This window comes from Xylocopa sonorina, chromosome 1 (genome assembly GCF_050948175.1).
Source record: "Xylocopa sonorina isolate GNS202 chromosome 1, iyXylSono1_principal, whole genome shotgun sequence".
Lineage (NCBI taxonomy): Eukaryota > Metazoa > Arthropoda > Insecta > Hymenoptera > Apidae > Xylocopa > Xylocopa sonorina.
The window spans coordinates 15,857,425-15,878,935 of NC_135193.1; the positions used below are offsets into that span (position 1 = coordinate 15,857,425).

At 39.0% G+C, this 21,511-nt stretch overlaps 3 protein-coding genes across 5 annotated transcripts in view; 1 reads left to right on the plus strand and 2 right to left on the minus strand.

Annotated features, from left to right (window-relative positions):
• Window positions 1–21,511, plus strand: part of LOC143429106 (proteasome activator complex subunit 4) — a 45,255-nt gene that overhangs the window by 13,719 nt on the left and 10,025 nt on the right. The window lies entirely within an intron of this gene.
• Window positions 722–6,331, minus strand: Side-iii (sidestep III). Of its 2 annotated transcripts, XM_076909638.1 has the most exons (14): window positions 5,545–6,331; window positions 4,993–5,125; window positions 4,706–4,914; window positions 4,512–4,622; window positions 4,020–4,223; window positions 3,800–3,945; window positions 3,576–3,726; window positions 3,365–3,495; window positions 3,133–3,292; window positions 2,727–3,023; window positions 2,077–2,397; window positions 1,428–1,712; window positions 1,240–1,349; window positions 722–1,166 (listed from the first exon to the last, which is right to left on the minus strand). In XM_076909638.1, exons 1-14 carry the CDS (start codon window positions 5,714–5,716, stop codon window positions 1,053–1,055), a joined length of 2,544 nt encoding a protein of 847 aa, XP_076765753.1. In that variant the 5' UTR covers window positions 5,717–6,331; the 3' UTR covers window positions 722–1,052. The 2 variants fall into 2 exon arrangements, 1 of the variants encoding a protein (XP_076765753.1); XR_013103058.1 differs by lacking the exons at window positions 722–1,166; window positions 1,240–1,349 and adding an exon at window positions 1,876–1,967 and having other exon boundaries at window positions 1,590–1,712.
• Window positions 12,921–21,495, minus strand: Fbxo11 (F-box protein 11). Of its 2 annotated transcripts, XM_076905134.1 has the most exons (9): window positions 21,360–21,495; window positions 19,862–20,221; window positions 18,988–19,776; window positions 18,038–18,890; window positions 17,752–17,972; window positions 17,437–17,655; window positions 17,081–17,288; window positions 16,691–16,867; window positions 12,921–13,396 (listed from the first exon to the last, which is right to left on the minus strand). In XM_076905134.1, exons 1-8 carry the CDS (start codon window positions 21,454–21,456, stop codon window positions 16,738–16,740), a joined length of 2,877 nt encoding a protein of 958 aa, XP_076761249.1. In that variant the 5' UTR covers window positions 21,457–21,495; the 3' UTR covers window positions 12,921–13,396; window positions 16,691–16,737. The 2 variants fall into 2 exon arrangements, with proteins under 2 accessions (XP_076761249.1, XP_076761240.1); XM_076905125.1 differs by lacking the exon at window positions 12,921–13,396 and having other exon boundaries at window positions 16,645–16,867.

Sequence of the window (21,511 nt, forward strand, 5' to 3'; positions counted from 1 at the left end):
TTTTCCAGAAGTTTAAGAAGTGTAATGCTCACTATTACGTATAAAATAATAGTATGTAACGCAAAAAAATGATATGCGATGTAAATATTTGTTCCGAGAACGACAAAATTTGCGAATACGTCCATGATACCGACGAAGATGAGTTCATAAAAAGTTTGAAATACAAGAAGCGTAAAATAATTCAACTAATCCACCGACAAATGCATAAATTTCATAATACTCAAGTAACACATTAAGCGTTAATGAACAGATTTCTTAAAAATTTTGCATTCGTACATTGGAAGAGAATTTTGCTTCTAGTTTAAATTATACTCGGAGAGAAGCGAATGGCAGACAGTATACAGGCAAGAATTGCAAGGATCGAACGTAATGGAACATATAAATAAAGAAGCAAATATAACGGATCATAGTTTACTTTTAACGAATTCAATGTCGGCTAGTCAAGCGTGGGATTTACGTATATTGAAGAAAATACGAGAAAGAATTTGCATGATAATATTAATCGTAGGGATCATCGCGTTGATTGCGTTGATTTACGACGTTTATTTCCGCATGTACCTTTGTAATAGTGGAAAATCATGTGTCGCATCTCTTCGATTCACTCGTGCGAAGCACGTATTATTTTAAATATATATGACGGCGGGTACCAGGAGAGAAAATAAATTGTCGGAGAGAATTGTGGACATCGTTGCGATTTTGTTGATGGAATAAGGAAACCATCTAAGACTTGACACAAAATATATTAAACTTGGAATAATACACCACGTGTAGCGTTTAGTTAGTATGCAACTAGTCTTGACGATTTCTAGATTGTTTTCAGTTCCATAGGTTCTTTCAATGACGAGACTTGACTTGTAAGCGGTGTAATACGTCGTAATTCTCGCACTGTATCGTTCCTTTTTGTGCAATTTACGACGGGAAAACCAGTTGCACTTCGTTCGATGTCCATCCTCGGTACCAATATAACAATTATAAAGTACGATTGTTTCTCTTAGGCTTCGAAATGTCAATCCACTTGATATGTTTCGCTCGTTCGTTCTTTCTAATATTCTTTAGACACAACTTTCTGGACCGGGTATGGAGTTGGCGATAATGATTTCCTTCATTAAATTGCGATCAGCCTTGAAACTAATAGGTTCCCAAGATTTCGTGGAAAATGGATTTAACTGTAAGAAAAATTTTAAATAAAAGCATTAACGAGATTACATTCCGCGAGTTTTCGTTCTAAAAACTACTTACACTGCATCTGTTACTTTGAAGTCCTTGCTTATGAATATCGTATGGTGCAAACAGCGTATCTGGTCGTACGGGTAAAAATAATTGTGGCTCGCGTTTTATTTTTTCCTGGTCTATGATCAAATACTCGAATTACTCCATTCGATCGCGTTATATTTCGAACAAAATCGAAGCAAATCATTAATTATTACCTTGCGGTGACTGTATGATATCTGGTTGGTTGTTGAGAGCGTAATCCTGCTTCAACGTATATTCAACAAAATAAGTATGATCCCCGTGTGTAACGTCAAGCATCGAATTGTTCCTTGAATCTGGAGGGGTAATTATTGGTTGCTTCATATATGGTTCGATATGAACTGGAGAAGTGGTTCCTCTGCGTCGGTATATCATTAACATCACCGACAATGCGGTAACGCCGAACGCCATTAGGCAACCGACAAGAAGTAGAATAAGCGGAACCATACTTACTCCGCTGTCTAAAATGTCAAATAGTCGACGATAATTAATATTTTTTTTAGCTTCTCAAGTTAGCAGCAATAAACTCGTGACTTTTTTCAGTGCAGATGTTGCATATACACACACATACATGCACCCGCACATCCACACACGCACAGAAATATAACGTAATATTAAACTCACAATCCGTTTAACGTCAAAGCAAGTACACGTGTTTCGATCACTGAAAAAGCAGCAGTATTGGTTGTTGATGCAGCGTTAAGGGGAGTACGAATCTTCAAAAGAGTACACGTTTCGACGGTTTAAATACGTGTTCTTTATCGGCTCGATTAATTTTTCGTCCACGCTATATTTCTGCGGTCGCTATACTCTCTATAGTCGTACCTGTGTGCTTCTCCGAGTCCCTCAACATTATATCTTCCAGTAGACTGACTTCGCTTTTTCCTTTCGCGTTCACAGCGTACGTGGCGAAATAAAAATGTGTAGCCGGGAGAAGATCCGCAACAGCAATCCTGAATATCGGCACATCCGCTGACACGCTCGACGCGTTCACCCTTAAATTACCAGTAAGAACTTCGTACGCCTCCAATCGAAACTCTTGCCTCATTCCGCCATTGTATCCTGGCACACATTCCACTTCCAGCATTTCGGAACTTTGATTTAAGGACAATTTTATTGTGCAATTGTTCAGAGGATTCGGTTTCACTGAGAATGTTAATTAAATTGATCTTTTTTTGGCATCGTGGAATATACAATTTTTATCAGTCAGTCCTGTGCAACTGAAGCATGTATGGTTGACAAGTCTATCCACTTTACGCGAGCATACATCCATGGGAGTAGAAAAGCTGGCTAGATACGGGCCGTAATGCGATCTTATACACAGAAATGTATATATACAAATACTAGGGCTCGCAAACATCCTAAATTAATCAACGTTCATCACTATTAAGGATATCCTATCGCTGTTTTCATTGAAAACTTTGTACGAGCAGCAGTTGCACCGGACTTGAGTTAGTCAAAATCATCGTAATTACCTGCTGGAATGATCTGATAAACACAAGGCGCTTCTTGCTTTCCTATCACGTTTCTACCCCAACACGTTAGAGCTCCGTAATCTCTTTCAGAGACTGGCGTGTAAACCAACTCGCTCATCGTGCCATTGTTACCATCGAATTTCGCTGGTGCAACCTCGAAATTTTCTCCGCTATTGTTAAATTCCCAGACAAATTCTACTTCGTTTGGATCAGCGTCCACCTCGCAGCGAACTTTCACTGATTCTTCCAACGATGCTCCAATGATGGATACTTCTTTCGTTTTGCACACCGGTGCGACTAAGTGGTAAAATAAGGGGAATGATTAAGAAAGGTGATAAAAGTGTGAAAATCATATTTTTCTCTATCACTTTTGTTAGATAATTTTCACGATATATTTGAAACTCACATTGGACGCGTAAAGTCACTACTGGACTCGTGGTCTCACCACGATCGTTACTGGCAAGACACGTGTAGTTCCCAGCGTTATCTCGACCTATCTTTTGTAGCACGAGACTTTGAGTACTCATGATTATTCCAGCCGAATAATTTTGCGTTAACACAACATCCTATGTTTATTTAACGAAGATATTAATCACTGTAATTGAATCGTTCGTAAAATATGTATGCAAATTCCTCACGTTGTGCCTCCACGTAATTTTATGATGCTCCGGGTTGGCTCGAACCTTGCACTCAAAATAAACGTCATCGCCCTCCTTTATCTTTTCCGCGTTCAGCGTGCTACCCAAGTGTAATTGTACTTTAGGTGGAACTATGGAACACACGTACAATTACTAGTTAAATATCACCGCATTGTTTGAATATCTCCGGCACAAGCTCAAATATACTCACAAACTACGTTTAATGGAAAGAAGTCTTCTAAAAACGCATCTGGCAGTGCTGGATTCTCCCCTCTACACTTGAGGATCTTTCCGTGGTCGTCGGGAATCGGTGAAAATATGAGCGTGTTTAGGACCACAGAAGTGTTACCTCCGTCAACTATCTGCATAATTGAAACTTACTCCATGACATGGTATAATACCTTTATAAAATCATGACAAATCAATGATACATACTTTACCACTGTAATAAACAGCGTTCCCCTCCATCCAAGTGATACGTGCTCGCGGATGCGATCCTGTTGTTTCGCATGTGATAGAGTAGTCTTTCTCTGTCTCTAAAACCGCCGGTTTTGATAAAATTTTCACCGACAAAGGTTTTACTGAAATAACACAACGTCAACACAAACATAACCATTTCTCGTAGAAAAATGAGGGACAACCTTTCAACACCTACGGTAAACGTCCAAGAGAATAGTTTTTTCTAACGGAGGTATGAGGTTTGTGTTCGAGGCTCGACATTTGTAAGTGGTGTTACGGTGTTCTCTTCTCAACTGAGGTATCGTAAATTTACTGACGACTATGTTCCGTCCTATTTCCTCCAACCTGCTGTCCACTTCTTTTTCGTTGATTAACCAAGTGACCACTGGTGTCGGTTTTCCTTTATTAAAGAAACAAAATGTAAAATAACAGTCGACGCTACATCGGTACGTAATATCCCAGACAACACAGTCACGATACGGAGTCGGCACTATGGACAAGTCTCACGATGGTACGGCGATAGCGTCGTTGCATACTTCACTGCTAGTACTGTGTCGTTATAGAAACTAGGGGCGATACTGTCCTAGCACGATGATGCTACGATTGTACGACACGCCGTGTCCATCGTCATGCCATGCGCTCTGCTGTCTAGGATTCTTTAATTGATCGAAACAAAAATAAGAATTACCTCCCCTTACTTCGCAAGACAAACCGAACTCGACACCCACTTGGAACGGACCTGCGGTGTTTTCCACCTCCACTCCAGAGCTGTCATAAATCAAAAGCTGATGGGGTGGAACTGCGAAAATAACGTAAAAATAATTTAGAAACGTTTAAAGGCGTTTGACGTACCTTTCGAACAATAAGCGCGTGTGTTCCTACCGATTACAGTGAGGTTCACTTGGAAATTTTTCGTAGGCGAATTCTTAAAATCTACTCTACACCGATAGATTCCCTCGTCGTCCAGTTGAACCGCCTCCAGGGATAGAGTGGCTGGTTTCGTCACGGTGACAAAGTAAGCTCTAGGGCCGACCGCGGTGCTGTCCGACCAGTTCAGAGCTTTGTTGAATGCTCTGCCTCGCACGTCGAAACTGAAATAAACAGGCGTTCGTTCATCCTTGCCAGAGTGATCGGTTTCGTGTTCTTGAGATCTCCCGCCCGAGTAATACCTGTAAATCGGTTTCACGGCGTCGTCGCGAAACCAAAGCACCATGTATACGCGATCCTCACGCGTGGACGGTTCAATGTCGCAGGGTAATCTAGCGGTGCGACCAAGAACGGCACTGACTTCAAACGTTGCGACTGAAAAAAGAGAGACAGAAAGTGTAACGAGTTACATTCATGAATCGTCCATTGATGACCGTGCAATAAACGTCGAGAATGATCGTTCAATAACTTCTTGTTTGCCATTGCAATGCACGTTACAAGTAGTACAATTAAATATGCCAGACGATCGATCAATGTGGTTGATCAGTATACACAGAAGCTTTTCTCAAGGGATAGCGATCTCGGATATTCATAGGAAATATCAAACATCTTCGTTCTAAGCTATTTCTAACTGGGTGAAGATGTTATCCATACTTGATCCGATACGTATATTTTCCAGTCTAATCTAGACAAATCTGTACCTTCTGAAAGGTGAAATTATACGAGATATCATTCTTTCGTTAATTAGATGATTTTTATATTTCACATACGATTCCATGTGTATGTTTACATACCCAAGTCGTCGTCCTTATCCCAGTTTCCAGTTGCGTTCACGTGGACGACCACGGCGAGTATGTAGCCGCTGATAATGAGCTTGATCACGATCTCTGCGAGCGCCCCTATCGCCATCCCAAGAGGGAATGGTCTGAGGGGTGATTTCGATACATTCAGATCCGCTCTTTGCATAATGTCGCCCCGTAGCGGCCTGTTTCCTGATTCTTCCGTATTATCATTCCACGTCGAGAGGTAGACAATCTCTACTCTCACCTCCTTCCGTGTGCGATGCTCTCGACGTACAGTATGATGCCTTCCCTCTCTCTCTCTTTCTCTCTCTCTCTTTCTTGAATGATGACAGAATGGGGTAGAACACGCTCACCGACTAATTCTGTTGTCGCAGGAACCTTTCGGCCGAATTTCCTTTGATCGTTCTCTGCTTAATGCGTGCATCGGGAACGTATCGTCTGCGAATGTAGAGCACTTTCGTATTAAAAAACGGACACTGGCTCGTTCCTTCGGATTACCCTAATCGTAATCACCGTATCCTCATTGTTGAGTCGAAACGAAACGTATACGTGTATTCGTTTACTCGCATCGATTCAGAAGGCTGGAAAACACGGCTCGGATCGAACCTTTGGCGGTCCGCGGTCCTAGTTTAGTAGGTCGTGTAGAAATGTATTGAAAATTATTGTCGTTTCACGAACGGCGAAGCATCGGCTCTTAGTAGCCGGTGATTAAATGCTTCGACAATGGCGAGCACGGGGAGGAGGACACTGTCACGGTTTCGTTCCACTTCGTGCACCTTTCGAACTGAACCACCGCTGCGAGCAGTGGCGATATGCGGTGCACAGAGGCTCGTGGAGTTTTTACGATGGAAGTCTTTCACAGCATCGCGAAGGAACTCCTATACATTTCCCTCTTCCACCGTTTTGTCCTCTCGGCAGCTTTGACAGCATCCGTGTTCGTTTACTTGGTCGATTATCGAGCAACCATCTGGTCACCAGTGTTCACTGTACTCATATTTTTCCCCCGTTCACGCGAGCACCATCTTTTCGCACCTCTCCACGTACCAACTCGACGGAACGTTCGTCCGTTTCGGGGACCGCGAAAGCTCTCTCGACATTCGGAAGGTTGTTCTTTGACAGGGTGAGAGAAAGAGAGAGAAGGGCGAGAAGGATAGAGAAAAGCAGGAGGAGAGCCGGGCCAGCGGTGCTTTCTCGTAACCGCGTCGTTGCAATGGACACGCTTTGCAGGCGTCGCTAACCCGACGACGATGAGCGCCGATCGATTTTCGTAAAGTCAGTCTGATCTCGCTTCGTGTTTCGACGCTCTCGATTCCCGCACGATATATAGCACCACTGTGTGGAGCACGCTCCGCGCAACTCACACACGCGATACAGCCTGCGACAACGACCAACCTTTACGACGCGTCGCGACCCCTTCTTTTTTATGTAGAGTATGACTCGAGAGCTACATTCAGAAGTGTTTGTCGGGTCTGCGAAACTATTACGACCGCCACGCGGATAAAAGAACACCACTCTTTGACCCTCGCGATGATATTTCAGCAGTTTTGAATCTATTATTCGATGACTTGGCTGTTTCGTACAAAGACGAGGTACATTAGGGATGCAGGGGTTGTGTCACAAATCGTTTACGATATGGTAAAAGGAGAAATTCGTGGGGAAGATTCGGGAAATTGATGATTTTTAACGATTATATTTGAAATTATTTGATGGTTAGATACCCACTAGTCTCAATGTTTCTGGCACGGGTTTGCGAGAGGCGTGCGATGAGGGGCTGCGGTCGCTTCGCTCGTACGACCCTTCGCCTAGGCCGATCGCTGGTCTGACCTTGTATTAATGTCACGTGCTACGTCAGAATCGTTGAGATTCGATGTGCATTTAGAAGCAAATTTCTTCACATTTCTCAAGCGGCCCCACGCGATGTCGCAGCTATTATTTGGAATCGATCGTGTTCTGTAACGTAGACTGAAATAAAGTACGATAAAAAAATAAGGAAAATTTTACCCTGTTCGTGGTTCTCCCTGGGTAGCCGGAAGTGAGAAACTCTCTCCTGTTAATAATGACATTATATTTGAAATAGTAATGTTTACAACATACAATTGCGACGTTACTACAGTTTTTTTTTATCATTTTCTGTTTCTTCGTTTAAGATAATTGATAATGCTCTCGCAAAAGAAATGAAACAAAAGAAGAACGGTCACACGCAACCCGCTTCTCGAATTCATTCACGACCATACATGTTTTACAGTTGCGTCTTCTCTCTGCCTCTCTTTACCTCTCTCACGCTTGTGCAACCTATCTCTCTCTCTCTCTCTCTCTCTCTCTCTCCCTCTCCCTCGCATTCTTTCTTTCACCTCTCTCGTCGGGGAATCATAAGGATTTCACGAGCCGGGATCCACGTCTAATCGCATGTGTTGGTGTCGAAAAATAAACAGCGAAATTGTACAATAAATACGGATGTCCGGTTGTCTTCTTTCCACTTTTAATTCCCTTTCCTTCCCAAGTCTCGTTCGCGTACATAAAGAAGGATATAAGAGGAGGAGGAGGCAATGGACAATGTAATAACCGAGCAACAGGACCGGAAATGAATTTCATTAGTATATTGTCATATTGGTGTCTGTTTTATGTTCTAAAATGTTTTCCAGAGAATGGGCAAAATCGACCCATCGAAAATTTCGGATCATACGGACCATTTTTTCTCTATTTCTCACTCTCGCTCCACTGTTCCTTTTCTCTTTCTCTCCCTCTTTCTTTCTCACTCTCGCTCCATCATTTTTTCATTTTTCTTTCACTCTCTCCCTCTCTCTCATATTTTTAGCTGATCGCCGATTGCCGCTTCGCGTTCATTCGCCTTAACAATAAGCAATAAGAACGCGACATAGCCAGTTGTCGAACGACACGTGTTCGACCTGTTTTCCTTTTTTTAATTTTTCTTTTTCTCTGTCTTTTTTTTTATTTACTCTCTACGTACGTGTGTTTTTTTCGATTCTTCCTTTTTATTACGTGTATTCTTTCTCTCTCGCCCCTAGCAACGACTATGAGTAGTCTCTCCCTTGCTATGTTAAACGTACTGTGACCTATGGACTATGGCACTTGGTGCAACTAGTTCGGATTCCTTGGATACTGCTTACACGTGTAAGGTACTTAATTATTATCATTATTGTGTTAGTTACTTATTTTATATATATATATATATATATATATATATATATATATATATATATATATATATATATACTTTTTTTTTATATGACACATGGTAATTCGTGCGTTTCATTATGATACAGGCGTGCGCAAGGCGATACAGTCAATTTATCTTTCGCGGTTTCTGCGACGCGACGACCTTGCAAATTAGTAAAACGATACTCTTTCTCTAGTCAGACACCCCGTTTGATGCGTGGCAGCAACGAAATCTTCGGAGAAGCTCTGTATAGAATTTTTATTACACCGGCATTGGCCATGAAAAGCGATTATCTAAATTTTCAAGTTTCCTTTTTAATAAAATTAATTGTACAGAGTTAATTTTGTTAGAACATTAACAAGGAGAAAGATGTAAAGGCGTAAAATAATTCTGGGGCTGGTCAAAATGAACGATCCTGCGTTATGGCGATTCGAGTCGCGTCTTTGGGAAGATGAAACTAAATTTGGCTGCATCGCCTTGGATAAGAACGTTGATCGAATCCAATTATCGAATTAATATCCGTTACATCGGCTTACGAGGCTAAGGTGTCTATTATACACTTGAATAATACAGTTTTCGCCGCCGCGTGAACATTATAGAACGCAGAAAAAGATCGGATGCGAGTGCGAATTTTATATTTGAAAAAATTGATCGTGCGTGCGCTGTCTTCCTCTCTCCTCGCCTCTGGAACTGGAGCCGCCGGGTCTTGCCCTTTTTTCAATTGCTAAGATTACATCTACACGCTATACAATCTGACGGTTCTGCCTAAGGAAAACAAAAAATATCCTTCTATGTCTATAGGCCATTGTTTTCTTCACTGTGTATCCTTTTCTTTTCATTAAACATTATTTTAGTTTTTGCCGTGAGAAACTAACAGTCGGAAACTAAATCCATTCGTTCAATTCCTGCGCAGATGTTTCCCCTTAATAATTCTCTGTATTCCTGTATACACGTGTGTTATTTAGCACCGGCTCTCTCTCTCTCTCTCCTTTCTCGATCTTTCGTCGTGTAAAATGTTAAACGAACGGGGGCAGATTCACAGATATTTAATACTTTTACAATACACATACATCGGTACTTCCCCTCACCGGCCACGATACGTTGGCACTACGCGCGCGGTATTAATTTAATTTCGATTAATATCCTCGGTAATAGGTTAGACGTTTCTAAATACATCGACTTTTTATAATTTCCCTTTTCTTCTTCTATGTCGTTCGATCACCAGAGCCTGCCGTGGCCACGGTGATTTTATTAACCTACACCTAGTAAACGCGCGAATTACGTGGAAAAAATTAGTTCGATTTACTATTTGTTCATAGAAAAAAGTCTCGTCGAATACTCTTTAAACGTTTCTCTCCCTCTCTCTCTTTTATCCTTCCTGCAGATGTCGTGCGTTTACGGGTTTCATTATTCCTCGTCCGTTCGCGGTACATCCCTTATGTTAAACGTTAAAGCGTGGAAATCGAGCTTACTTAGCTAAGAAACAACGGATCGTTTGAACGTTTTCTCTTTTGCTTCACAACCCCTCCCCTCCCAGCCGTCCCTCCTCCTTGTCTACTTAGAAAAAGTATCTTTAAGGAGCGAAATTCCTCACCTGACGGCTCGTTTATCGTTACATTATCATAATAATTATTATTTACCGTTTTCCTCGAACGATATTATACGTACATAACTGAGATATTTACGCGTGACGTATTTACAACTGAACATATTGTACATTTTCACGATCGGCGTCTTATTCGAAATAGATGTTTTACTTTCTCTCTTTCTCTCTCATTTTCTTTCCGGCTCGTATCCGGCACGGCTTGTTTCATCTTTCGCCACTTTTTTTTTTCTTCAACCACCGTCTTATATATACTCTCTGTCGCCTCCTTTTAATTTCATTCCTTTTCCGTTTCTTTAACGCGAATCGCGCGAGTCGTAGTACGAGCTCGTGCGTAAGACACTATGATCATTTAAATACCAGTTCTACCATATTGTATCGATAAACAGCGAACGTGATCATCGAGAATGAAGAAATATACAGTTCGTTCGGTTCGGAAGCACTGAACGCTCTCTATGCATCGGTAACGCGGCGATAAATCACAGCCGCGATCGATGGCAAGTAGACTTGAGAATACAAAAACGACCAACTTATCGATTATCATCTTTCACGTGTCAGTGTGTTGTACTATATGAAAATACAATGTAAGGCTCCGCTTATATGCGTTTCACCCGCGAAATTGTAACTTAACCGCTCTTTAATCCTCCATAGGCTTCCAATGTGCGCGAGTAATGCTAATAATATCGCCACGTTCGAACTAGCGCCGCGCGTTAGCTCTGCTCCCCTTACCTTTCTTCCTTTTTCTCCGTCGCATGATTCACGTTTAAAAAATATAATCGTTCTATCGTCGTTCATTTTCTTATAGCGAATAGTTTAGTTAGAGTAAGACTATCGATGTAATTGGTGCGTTGAAATAAAAGAAAAACGAGGCACAACGAATCCGATGGAGGCTTAAAAAGCCAGGCAAACGATATAGACCTGTTAATTAAACTGCGTGTTTCACCAAAAATTCCTCGAACGATATTTAAGCTACATGAAATATTCACCCCGACAACTTTCCAGTCGTAACGATATCGATACCGATTACACGTAAATATCTGCTAAGTGCATACATCTGTCAGATATCGCTGTAATGTATTATTATAAGAGCTTTTTCTTTTTAGGTGTACGTTTCATTAAGGCCATGGCATCTGTAAATTTTCTTTGTATTTTACGTAAAAGTTTGGGAACTATTTTTCAAAAAACGTTCAGGATTATTTTAGTCTCGCAAAATTCTCTGTGTCTGTCTCTGTCTCTCTCTCTCTCTCTCTCTCTCTCATTCTCTCACTCTCTCTGCCGCTTACGTACTTACAATTCTAGTGTATAGTCTTAATCGTAGCGTTTCCATCCGCGAACAAGCATACCTAATACGCAATCGTATACCTACAGGGCATGAATAAATACACAGTTTTAACAATATCCTTCTCCCTTTTCATACACCGTAGCGGAATTGCAGTAAAGAAAAGAAGAAGTGTTAGCGTATAGTACATGGCTCGAGGTTCTCGTTTTCGCTGTACAATTTACACGTAGCAATGTGTGACTCTTCTTGAGATACACCGAAAATTTCAAGGAAGTGAAACAAGACAACGTACAACTATATTCCTGGGGAGTATCATTGTTTTTTTTTACATTCGTACATTCGAGACTATTGAATCTACTGTGAATCGTAATTCGCATGTTCTCTCTTTTTTTTTCTGAAAAATTTCATTGCATTTTTATGCAATACTGCAGCGATCGCAACAAAACAACAAAAGTTAACAAAAATCACCGGCGTCGATGACAGTAAGGATACGAACAAAAAAAAATAAAAATTACAATTGATAATAATATATTTTTTTTTATAATAGTATAATCAATGTGTTATATATATATGTATATAAAATATATATAACACATTAAAATATATATATATATATATATATATATATATAAAGGGCAAATGAATATTTACAGAATACGTTATGGTATTAATTTTTGCGGATTCGTGTTTCCTCTCCGGTTCACTCTTCTTGCGTTCATCTATTTTTGCCCAGTCTCGTTTATTTATATCTTTATATATCTTTATCTATAGCATCCTCTCTACCATAATAACGAAACCGAGAGAACTATGGCAACTAACGTAATTAATGGCAAGTTTTTTGCTGTTTAAAAGATTTAAGTCAAATGTTTCGGTGGATAGTATGCATGGAATGAAACAATGAGAAGAGAAATAGGTGCGACGTAATGAAAAACGAAAAAAAAAAAGGAAAAGATGAGGAGAAAGATTCGATAAATATAAAATGTAATTAAAAAATGTAAGACTTAACAAAAAAAAGAAGTTAAAATAAAACACTTTACACTCGCAATAATTCGATAAACAAATAGAATCGAACAATGTACAATAATGAACGAACGAAGCGAAATAAAAAAATAATACAAATTGTAACATATTTAAATACGAGAAAACATCGTATTTTTCTGCAGTACGCGACAACTTTAATATTATTTCGCTGAAATTCTTCCCCTTTTCTGTGAACGAAAAATTGGAAGAACTTTTATGCATCGATCTTTTTTTTCGCTTTTTAACTCTAAACATTTTGTCCAACGCGTATATGTATATATAATCAACTTTAATTTTTTTACTCTTTTTTTCTTTTCCCTTTTTGTTGTGCCAAAGTTTCACAGTACTTCAACATTTTTCTCGGACAGCGGAATAAATATGTTCGCCCTGGGAATGAAACTTGTTCTCCTTATATATATTCAGTGAAGATCGGCTGTTTGTTTTTTTTCGTTTTTTTCTTTTTATCACGGGTATATTACAATGAGTTCAAACATAACAGAGATTTCTATTGCTGATCTCAAATCTTACATTCTAAAATACATCCAACAACGAGAAACAGAAGAAAACATTTGAATCGTGCTGCAGCCGAACAGTGAATCGTTGAACGACCCTCCTTTTCTCTTTCGTTCTTCTTTTTCCCATTTATTTCGTAATATATTGGAAGTTTCGCATTCACGCAAAGATATTCACGTAAGATTCCTTTCTCTTCCTCTTTATTCGTAATCTTCGGGACGTGCTTTCAAAATAGCCGAAATGGAAGCCACTATGCGAAGAATACTTTCGTGAATTTAAATTCGCTGTACATTCGAAAACGCGTTCAGAAACGGCTGCCGCGCAAAACAATGTTCACGATAAGAATATTATAATTCAACACGCTTTGAAACTGTGAGAGGATAGAAAAATCACAGAAAAACGTTCGTTCCTCCTGGATTAGTCAAAGTGGTGGTGGTGATGATAGTAATAATAATAATAATAATCATAATAATAATAATAATAATAGTACAATAATAATAATATTAATAATAATATTAATAATAATAATAATAATGGTGACGATAATAATATAATAATAATAATAATAATAATAATAATAATAATAATAATAATAATAATAATAATAATAATGATGATGATAATGATAATAATACCCGTGAGGCACGACGTTGTGAATCGTGCTTAAAAAGGGACACATAAAAAGGTCGCCAGTTCTCCTTTTCATAATTTCATTTTTTTTTTTGTAAATACATAAACACATATTTAACATTTCGTAAATAATACTCGAGGCAGTATCAAAAAACGATCGACAAATAAATTTTAACCATTATAACGTAGAGAGCGCGTATGAAGTTTTCGGTTTCCACCCGATAACATTCAAGTATTATCGTTTTTTTCCCCCATTTACTATTCTCTCCATTTTGCAAGGAAATTCTTTTTCTGTAGTTCCTCTATTCCAAGTTTCAAAATTTTATTCGCAAAAAGAAATCCTTTTTCCTTTCACGGACACGAATGTTCTTTAAACAAAACAACAGAGCATAAAGAGCATCATTCCCAAAAGAAAAAAAGAAAGAAATGAAACAGAAAATGTTTGCGTTCTAATATGCACACACGAAAAATGCCTTTGACGTACGTTTTTTTATGTTTTTTAGTGCACATAACACGTGTTAGACATTATATATAGTTATACTATGTATAATATGACACTGCGGGTGTATAATACTACGGACCTTAGGTCAGTAAGTTCAAAGGCAATTCTCATGTACCGTTACCCACTTTCCTACCAAATGATATACAAACAATACTACATACAATAATGAATATACGACAGACTCGTATAATTTTGTCGCGCAAACAAAATTTCACCGTAATAATTTCGAATATTTTGTCTACTTATTTTATATTCATCATTTGCATAAATGGATTCGATTGCGTCTAAAGTTATCGCTAATAGGCGCTTTTTTTCATTCATTTTCTCCTTACAAGAGCCGTTTCGCCCTTGGAATACAATTATAATATGATTTTATATATATATATATATATAGACTTTACCATTAACATAATATTAAAAAAATCGGATTACTTTAAAAATTCGAGATTACTTTTTTTTTTAAAAGCTGTTCCTCGGACAGTATATATCATTTTTTCGTTTGCATTTTTTTTAACTTTTCCTGGTAAACTTTCGTTTCTCTTCATTCTCACTGGTATACACCAACGTACGTTACGTAAATTTCCATTTAAATTTACTTTTTATTTTAAATATTTTACTCTTTGTCTTATTATGCACTTCCCCCATCGGGCAACTTAGGGCCATCACTATTCACAATATGGATATAGCAGAATCAAAGAATTATGTATTACCGAGGTACACGCATATCGAAAAAAGGATTCTTAGAATTGTACAGATGTTTCTGTTCCATTTTGATTATTTCCAGTTGTGAATTTTACATATCACATTTTTTAGACATCCGTTCCAGTATGCCATCGTGAACCTTTATTTCGCTTGTAGCTCCATTTTGCGGCTCCTCCAAGTTTCTTTACCACAGAGTGAACGAAAACCTCACTTATGTTCGGTATCTTTTGCTAATCATCCTTCCAATTTCTGTCTCCAGCCTGGTTGACTTGATTACAGACGACTCTCCATCGATGCGAGTGTATGCAGTGGTATCCTTTTGCCTCTCGATACACTGGGTGTGGTAAAATTTGCCGTTCGATCGCAAGTGGAAATTCTCGTTAACGTGTTCCGTTCAGAATGTCGTACGGTGTCGATGTGTTTCTGTTTTGAGTAGCAAGCAGTCATTCATATATAACCTTATCGTCCTGTTCGCGTTTATTTAAAGATATACGATTATACACAATTTACATTCGCGACACTGTTTTATCGTAAGTTTAGAGAATTGTTTTTATCAATGCCACGCACAGCATTGTATGAACCTTTTCATTATTTAAACAGTTTCTTTTTCCCTTTTTAATCTTTTATATTGTCACGATCGTCACGTGTCTCTTTTACTTTCCTTTACCGGCGTATACACACATGTTTCTTTTATTTCCATCATTTTTTTACACAGATTCACTGCACTTGTTTATACTTTTTATATGTACGATGTTAAGAAACTAAAGAAACTTAATGAAATGAATTACGTAAAAAGTTTGTTGCGTATTTCTTTCGGTCGATCAACGATTAACTTTTTGCATTATTACACGTTTAAACAAATTAAACGTTATCTATTCGGTAGATTCGCTTAGATAAGAAATCCATTGTCACTTGTTCTTGTTTCATCGACGGTTATTCCTCCTTCCTCTCCCTCTCTCTCTCTCTTTCGCTCTCTCTCTCTCTCTCTCTCTCTCTCTCTCTCTCTCTCTTCATTACGGAGTTCTTTATTATGTAATCGCGGGAAGTAGAATCTGGACTTTGCGAAACCGCTTTCAAACAAGAGCGTTAAGAAGAAAAATGAACAGATGAAAACAGTTTTTTAACAGATTCCCCTCCTTGAAAAATTGTGTTATACATCCACATACATCTGCATCCTCATTTACTAATTGTCAATATCTGACCAAACGCAAACACGTACATCCATCCATTTATATTATTAAGATATACGTGCAAGAAAAAATTCGATATACTAATTTCTTAATCAAAAATAGACTATCTCTTGCTGATAATAATGATAATGACGAATAATAGTGGTGGTGGTGGTGGTGGTAGTGATGATGATGATTATAATGATGGTGATGGTGATGATAATGATGATGCTGATGATGATGACGAAACTTATTCAGTTAGAAAAGTTATGAACATAATCTTATTAAGTAATGAGAATAATTGATAATTTTAATTACGATGATAATGAGAACGAATTATGCGATGCTAGTAACGATAGTAGCAATGATAATGACGATAATAGTACTGACGATAATGATATTATCGTTAATTGGAATATGTTAACAATAACTATAGTTTTACAAAATAACAATCACAATGAGGGGCACAAAGGAACAAGTATGATAATAAAGAACTCTGCAACAAATTATTCCTTTTGTTTGCAATATGTTGTGGACTTACAGATTCAGTGTTGTTTGATTGTTTTTTTATTTAGTTTACGTTAGTTCCTAGTTGACCATTAGTGTATGCGACTCCATTGGTGCTGCACTATCGTACAATGTGTCTGTGTCTTGCGTAGGTTCACCCTGAAGTTGACACTGATTACTTAATGTTCCAGCACCACAATCGCAGAAGAATCTGAAAGCGTGAATCAATTGTCGGTTACATCTTAGATGTAATTTGTTTTCGGCTTGAATGATCTAAAGATACCTCCGAAAAGATGAATGCGATTAAAAAATTTTGCAATTCGAAGAGTATAACTTATAAAAGAAAACAAAAAAATTACGATTGCAAATCATAAGATAGTTACTACAAATCTGAATGGATAAAGACATCTTCAATTGTACTTACCGATCGTGTCTAATGAATTCCACATCGTGTCCAGCATGACAGGTTTTTATGCAGTTCACACAAATTGCATTGCGGTCTGTTGTATTGCATGTTTGGCAGCGATAAAAATCGTGCATTGGGAAAGATGTGTACGACGATATTTTGTATAAACATTGACCGTTCCCAACTGCTTTCTCAACTGCATCTTGATTATTAAATATTTTATTGCCTATAAAAGAAATAAGACTTAATAAATGGAAAAGCCCATCTTATCAATGTTAAATTTGTCAATTTTACTCTAAGAAAAATCTTTTCACTTTTTTTTTTTAACGAGTCTTTCCATCCTCTGTTAAATTTGTAGAAATGTATGTACTGACCTCTAGTTGTCGGTTGTACTCCACTTGCTAAACACAAACCACCGAATCTATTATTGAAAATTTGATTAAATTCCAACGTGGCTGTCGCATTGTTTGTTATTTCAACGCCAGCTGCCAGTCCATCAAAAATTCGGTTTCTCCTCAAGACTGGATGGGATTGCGTAGAAATAAGCACTCCTGCTTGCGCGTTGCGAAATATATCGTTTTCTTCGAGAATTCCTGCATCGTAAGAAAAAAAAATGAACGTTCAATCGCAAATTGCGAACAGTCGAAAGGTATGAAAAAAAAATAAAACCGCAACTTTTAAAAACTCACCTTTGCCACCGTTAAATATACAAATTCCGCCATCTCGTCCATCGAATATTTTGTTCCTTTTTAACGTAGGATTACTATCCGTTTTAATCCATACTCCTGCCATTGCGTTATCAAAAATTTCATTTTGTTCGAGTAAGCCTAATCCACTATTATACACAAGAACGCCACCGTTTTGACCGCCCCATATTTTATTCCCACGTATTACTGGATTACTTCCAGTCCTAGGATTGCAACAAATAATTGTTACACAAGAAATGAAACATTGTTCTATTACAAAGTAGCTTACCTTATTTGTACTCCTGAATACAAATGATTAAAAATATCATTGTCTTCTAGTTTTCCATGTCCATTGTCATAAAAATAAACTCCAACTTGTTTTCCACTATGAATACGATTTCTTCTAAGTACCGGCGTCGATCCTGTAGTTATCCAAACACCTGCTAAAGTATTTGCATATACTTCGTTCTCTTCGATTAAACCTTGCCCCTTCTCGTGTACATATATACCACCATGTTGACCATGGTGTATTTTGTTATGTCTAACAATAGGATCCGAATTCGTTCTGATCTGTATGCCGGCTAAAGCATTGCCGTAAATGTTATTATGTTCGATTAAACCTCTACCTTCTCCGAATATATATACTCCTCCTTGATGACCGTTATAAATTTCGTTTCTGCGAATAGTCGGGTTTGAGTTGGAGGTAATCCAAACACCGGCAAAATTGTTCGAGTGGATTTTGTTATCGATAAATTGCCCTAAACCGTTCTCGTGAACGTAAATTCCACCTGTTTGGCCATGGTGTATCTCACAATGCACAACCGTTGGATTGGCACCAGCTTTTACCTCGAAACCCGCTATTCGGTTGTTATGAATGTCGTTAGCCTCGAAATACCCGAGGCCGTTATCGAACGTGAAGATTCCAACGTCCCTCCCGTGATGAATGTGATTTCGTCGCATGATTGGATTCGCATAATTCTTCACCCAAATCCCAGCCAATGCGTTTCTGGAGATCTCGTTATCCTCGTAGGTTCCTTGTGCGTAGTCGGTGACATAAAGCCCTACATTCTCGCAATCCGATATGTCACAATTCTTCACGACAGGATTCGCCCCTACGCCTGACACGCAAACAGCTGCTCCAACTAAAATGTTCGAGAATCAACGATAAATGCATCAAAAGGATAAACCTAATTATTTAACGACACATCTTATTTCACGGTAGAAGACAATGTTTCTTACCAACACTTGAACTCCTAATAATACAATGGTCAACCGTGGGACTGCAATTTTCGCCAACTTCTAAACAATAATGTTTATGATGCGGCACTGTGCTCGTTACGTCTGGGGTGAATTTTAACGTGAGATGACCGGCGTAAGCTCGTTTCGCTCCTTCCACGAACATAACTGTAGATTCACTTTCTCGTTCTAATATAACTGATTCTGCTACGTTTCCTGGCGCCGCACCGATCAACGCGACATCGCTGTCGATTACAAGAAATTCACCCCTATATATCCCGGCGTGTAAGAAAACTAAATGTTGAGGTGCCTCTTCCGCTGTCTGAGAATTATTTCCGCAACAATTCCCTTGACCGCTCGTCGTTATGCTATTATTCGATGAGGAACCGCTATTGCTTCTATATTCATCTACATAATCTAACGCTCCTTGGACTGTATTAAAATATGGCAAATTCCGACCCTTAAACTTCAAATCCTGAAATCCTGGCCTTACGTGTACACCTCTGTATAATTGCCTAAAGCTTTCTTTCCATGGATTCGGATAATCTGATTCGTCCGGTGATACGAATTCAAATTTACAAGGTGCAGGATTAAATAGCGGTAGGTCATACTCGTAGACTTGCTGATACAGGGACTTCCATAGTTCAGTGTCGTTTGCGATTGTTTGAAAACGTTTGCAAACCTGCGAAACTCTACACAGATCCTGTTCCATCAGGTAGTTAAATATAGTAAGCAGCACTTCGTCCGGTAGTTCATACTGAAGGTAATGTGCTGCGGTATTTGTGTTTGTACCTTTAAAATAATAAATAATTTTGAGAAATATTCATTTCGCAAAACGATATATCTTCTTACAAGATTCAATTGTTAGTAAATATACCATCTGTGGATAATGAACATGTCCGCCTGGGCCGTTTTCTTGCTGGCAAGGAGGAAGAACCAAGCGTGGCTCCTATACTACTGCCACCTGAAGGAGGTAGTGCAGAGCTAGTACCAGGAGCTGGATCCGGATGAGGTGGACTTTTACGTCTTAAATCATATGGGGACGAATGCGAATGCGATGGGGAGGGTGAAGGTGCCGCTACACCGGAAACACTCGGCGATGATCCTCTTCCACCGCTTCCACCCCCACCTCCACCAGCTCCTCCACCTCCTCCTCCTCCTCCTCCTCCTCCGCCACCAACTCCACCACCAGGAGGTATCTGATTTGATGCTGAACATGGCAAATCGCATGGCTCGGCTAAAAAGCGTAACAACTGTACAGTGTTAACAATATTTAATATTTAACATTTAAATGTCTATACGAAAAGTGTCAAATTTATAAGTAACCGATTTAAAATAGAGACAAAATAATGAACGTAAAGCGTATATTCTATTGTATCCTCAAGTATGCAGAAATGTATTTCTCTGAGACTTTTACGCGTACATTTTTCGAAGTCAACAAGAGATTAAAATCAACTTGAACGTGATTCCGACGGTTGCAAAGTTGCATTAAAATTGTAATTAGTTATTGTAATTTTAATGAAATATGCAAATTACCAATTAAGTGTCAAGGTAGATCACAAAAGGTAGGTTTAAGCAACATTTATGAGATCAACAAAAGTGATGAAAGCACGATTAATTTATGTAAGTCGCTATTGTAAAATTGAAAATACACGTTGTTCCTTGTGTTCGACGTGTATGCAGAATCAATAATCAAATTACATTTCAGAGCAAAAATGTCATTGTACTTGATTTTATCAGGCCCAAACCACAAGCAACACTTTCAATAGAGCATTAATGATGTACAAAGTATTTTGGTAAAGTGGAGCATTACAGTAATTAAAGGGAAAATTTGTAGCATACTCGGATATCGGGATCGAAAGAAGCTCGGGGTTCTGTCGTAAAATTACGCGAGCGTTCGTCGCGTAAGTTTCGTACAGCTGAACGTCTCTAATAAATCGGAATTACAAAAAAAAAAAGGGGGGGTGGGGTGAGGAGAGTAGACTTTGAGCCGACATTCCAGAGTAAAAATTGACGATCGCGGAGTACGTAATATTGTGATCGATGTCTCGGGGAAAAAATGGGCTGGGACAAAAGTGGTGAGCGTATGTTGATCTCGGGAAATGTCAGTGTGGCAACGGATTTGCGTTTTTCGGCCATCCCGAGTGTGAGAAAATTGTGCGAGAAGACGTGGGCAGTAGGGGTTTGACGGGATTCGTCTCAAGTGTTCCGATGGTGAATTCGGAATAGGTTTGACGGTTGGGATCCCGCGGTATCACGGATGGCATGGACAATCGGCGGGTTGATTAATCCGGGGAATACCGAAGTAGGTGAAGGCAAAGAAGAGAGTCGAGACAGGTGAGCAGTGAACCGAGCTCCGGATGTAGGGCTCTTACCCGAGGTGGTTCTCGAAGGCAGAGGGATCCTGTTTGCACCTTTTCTCCGGGATCTTCGCGTGTAATTGCGCGACGATGTGAACGACGCACTTGGCATTTTTAACGTGCTTCCCGTAAAATTATGCGAGAAACGGTAAAACAACTAAACACTA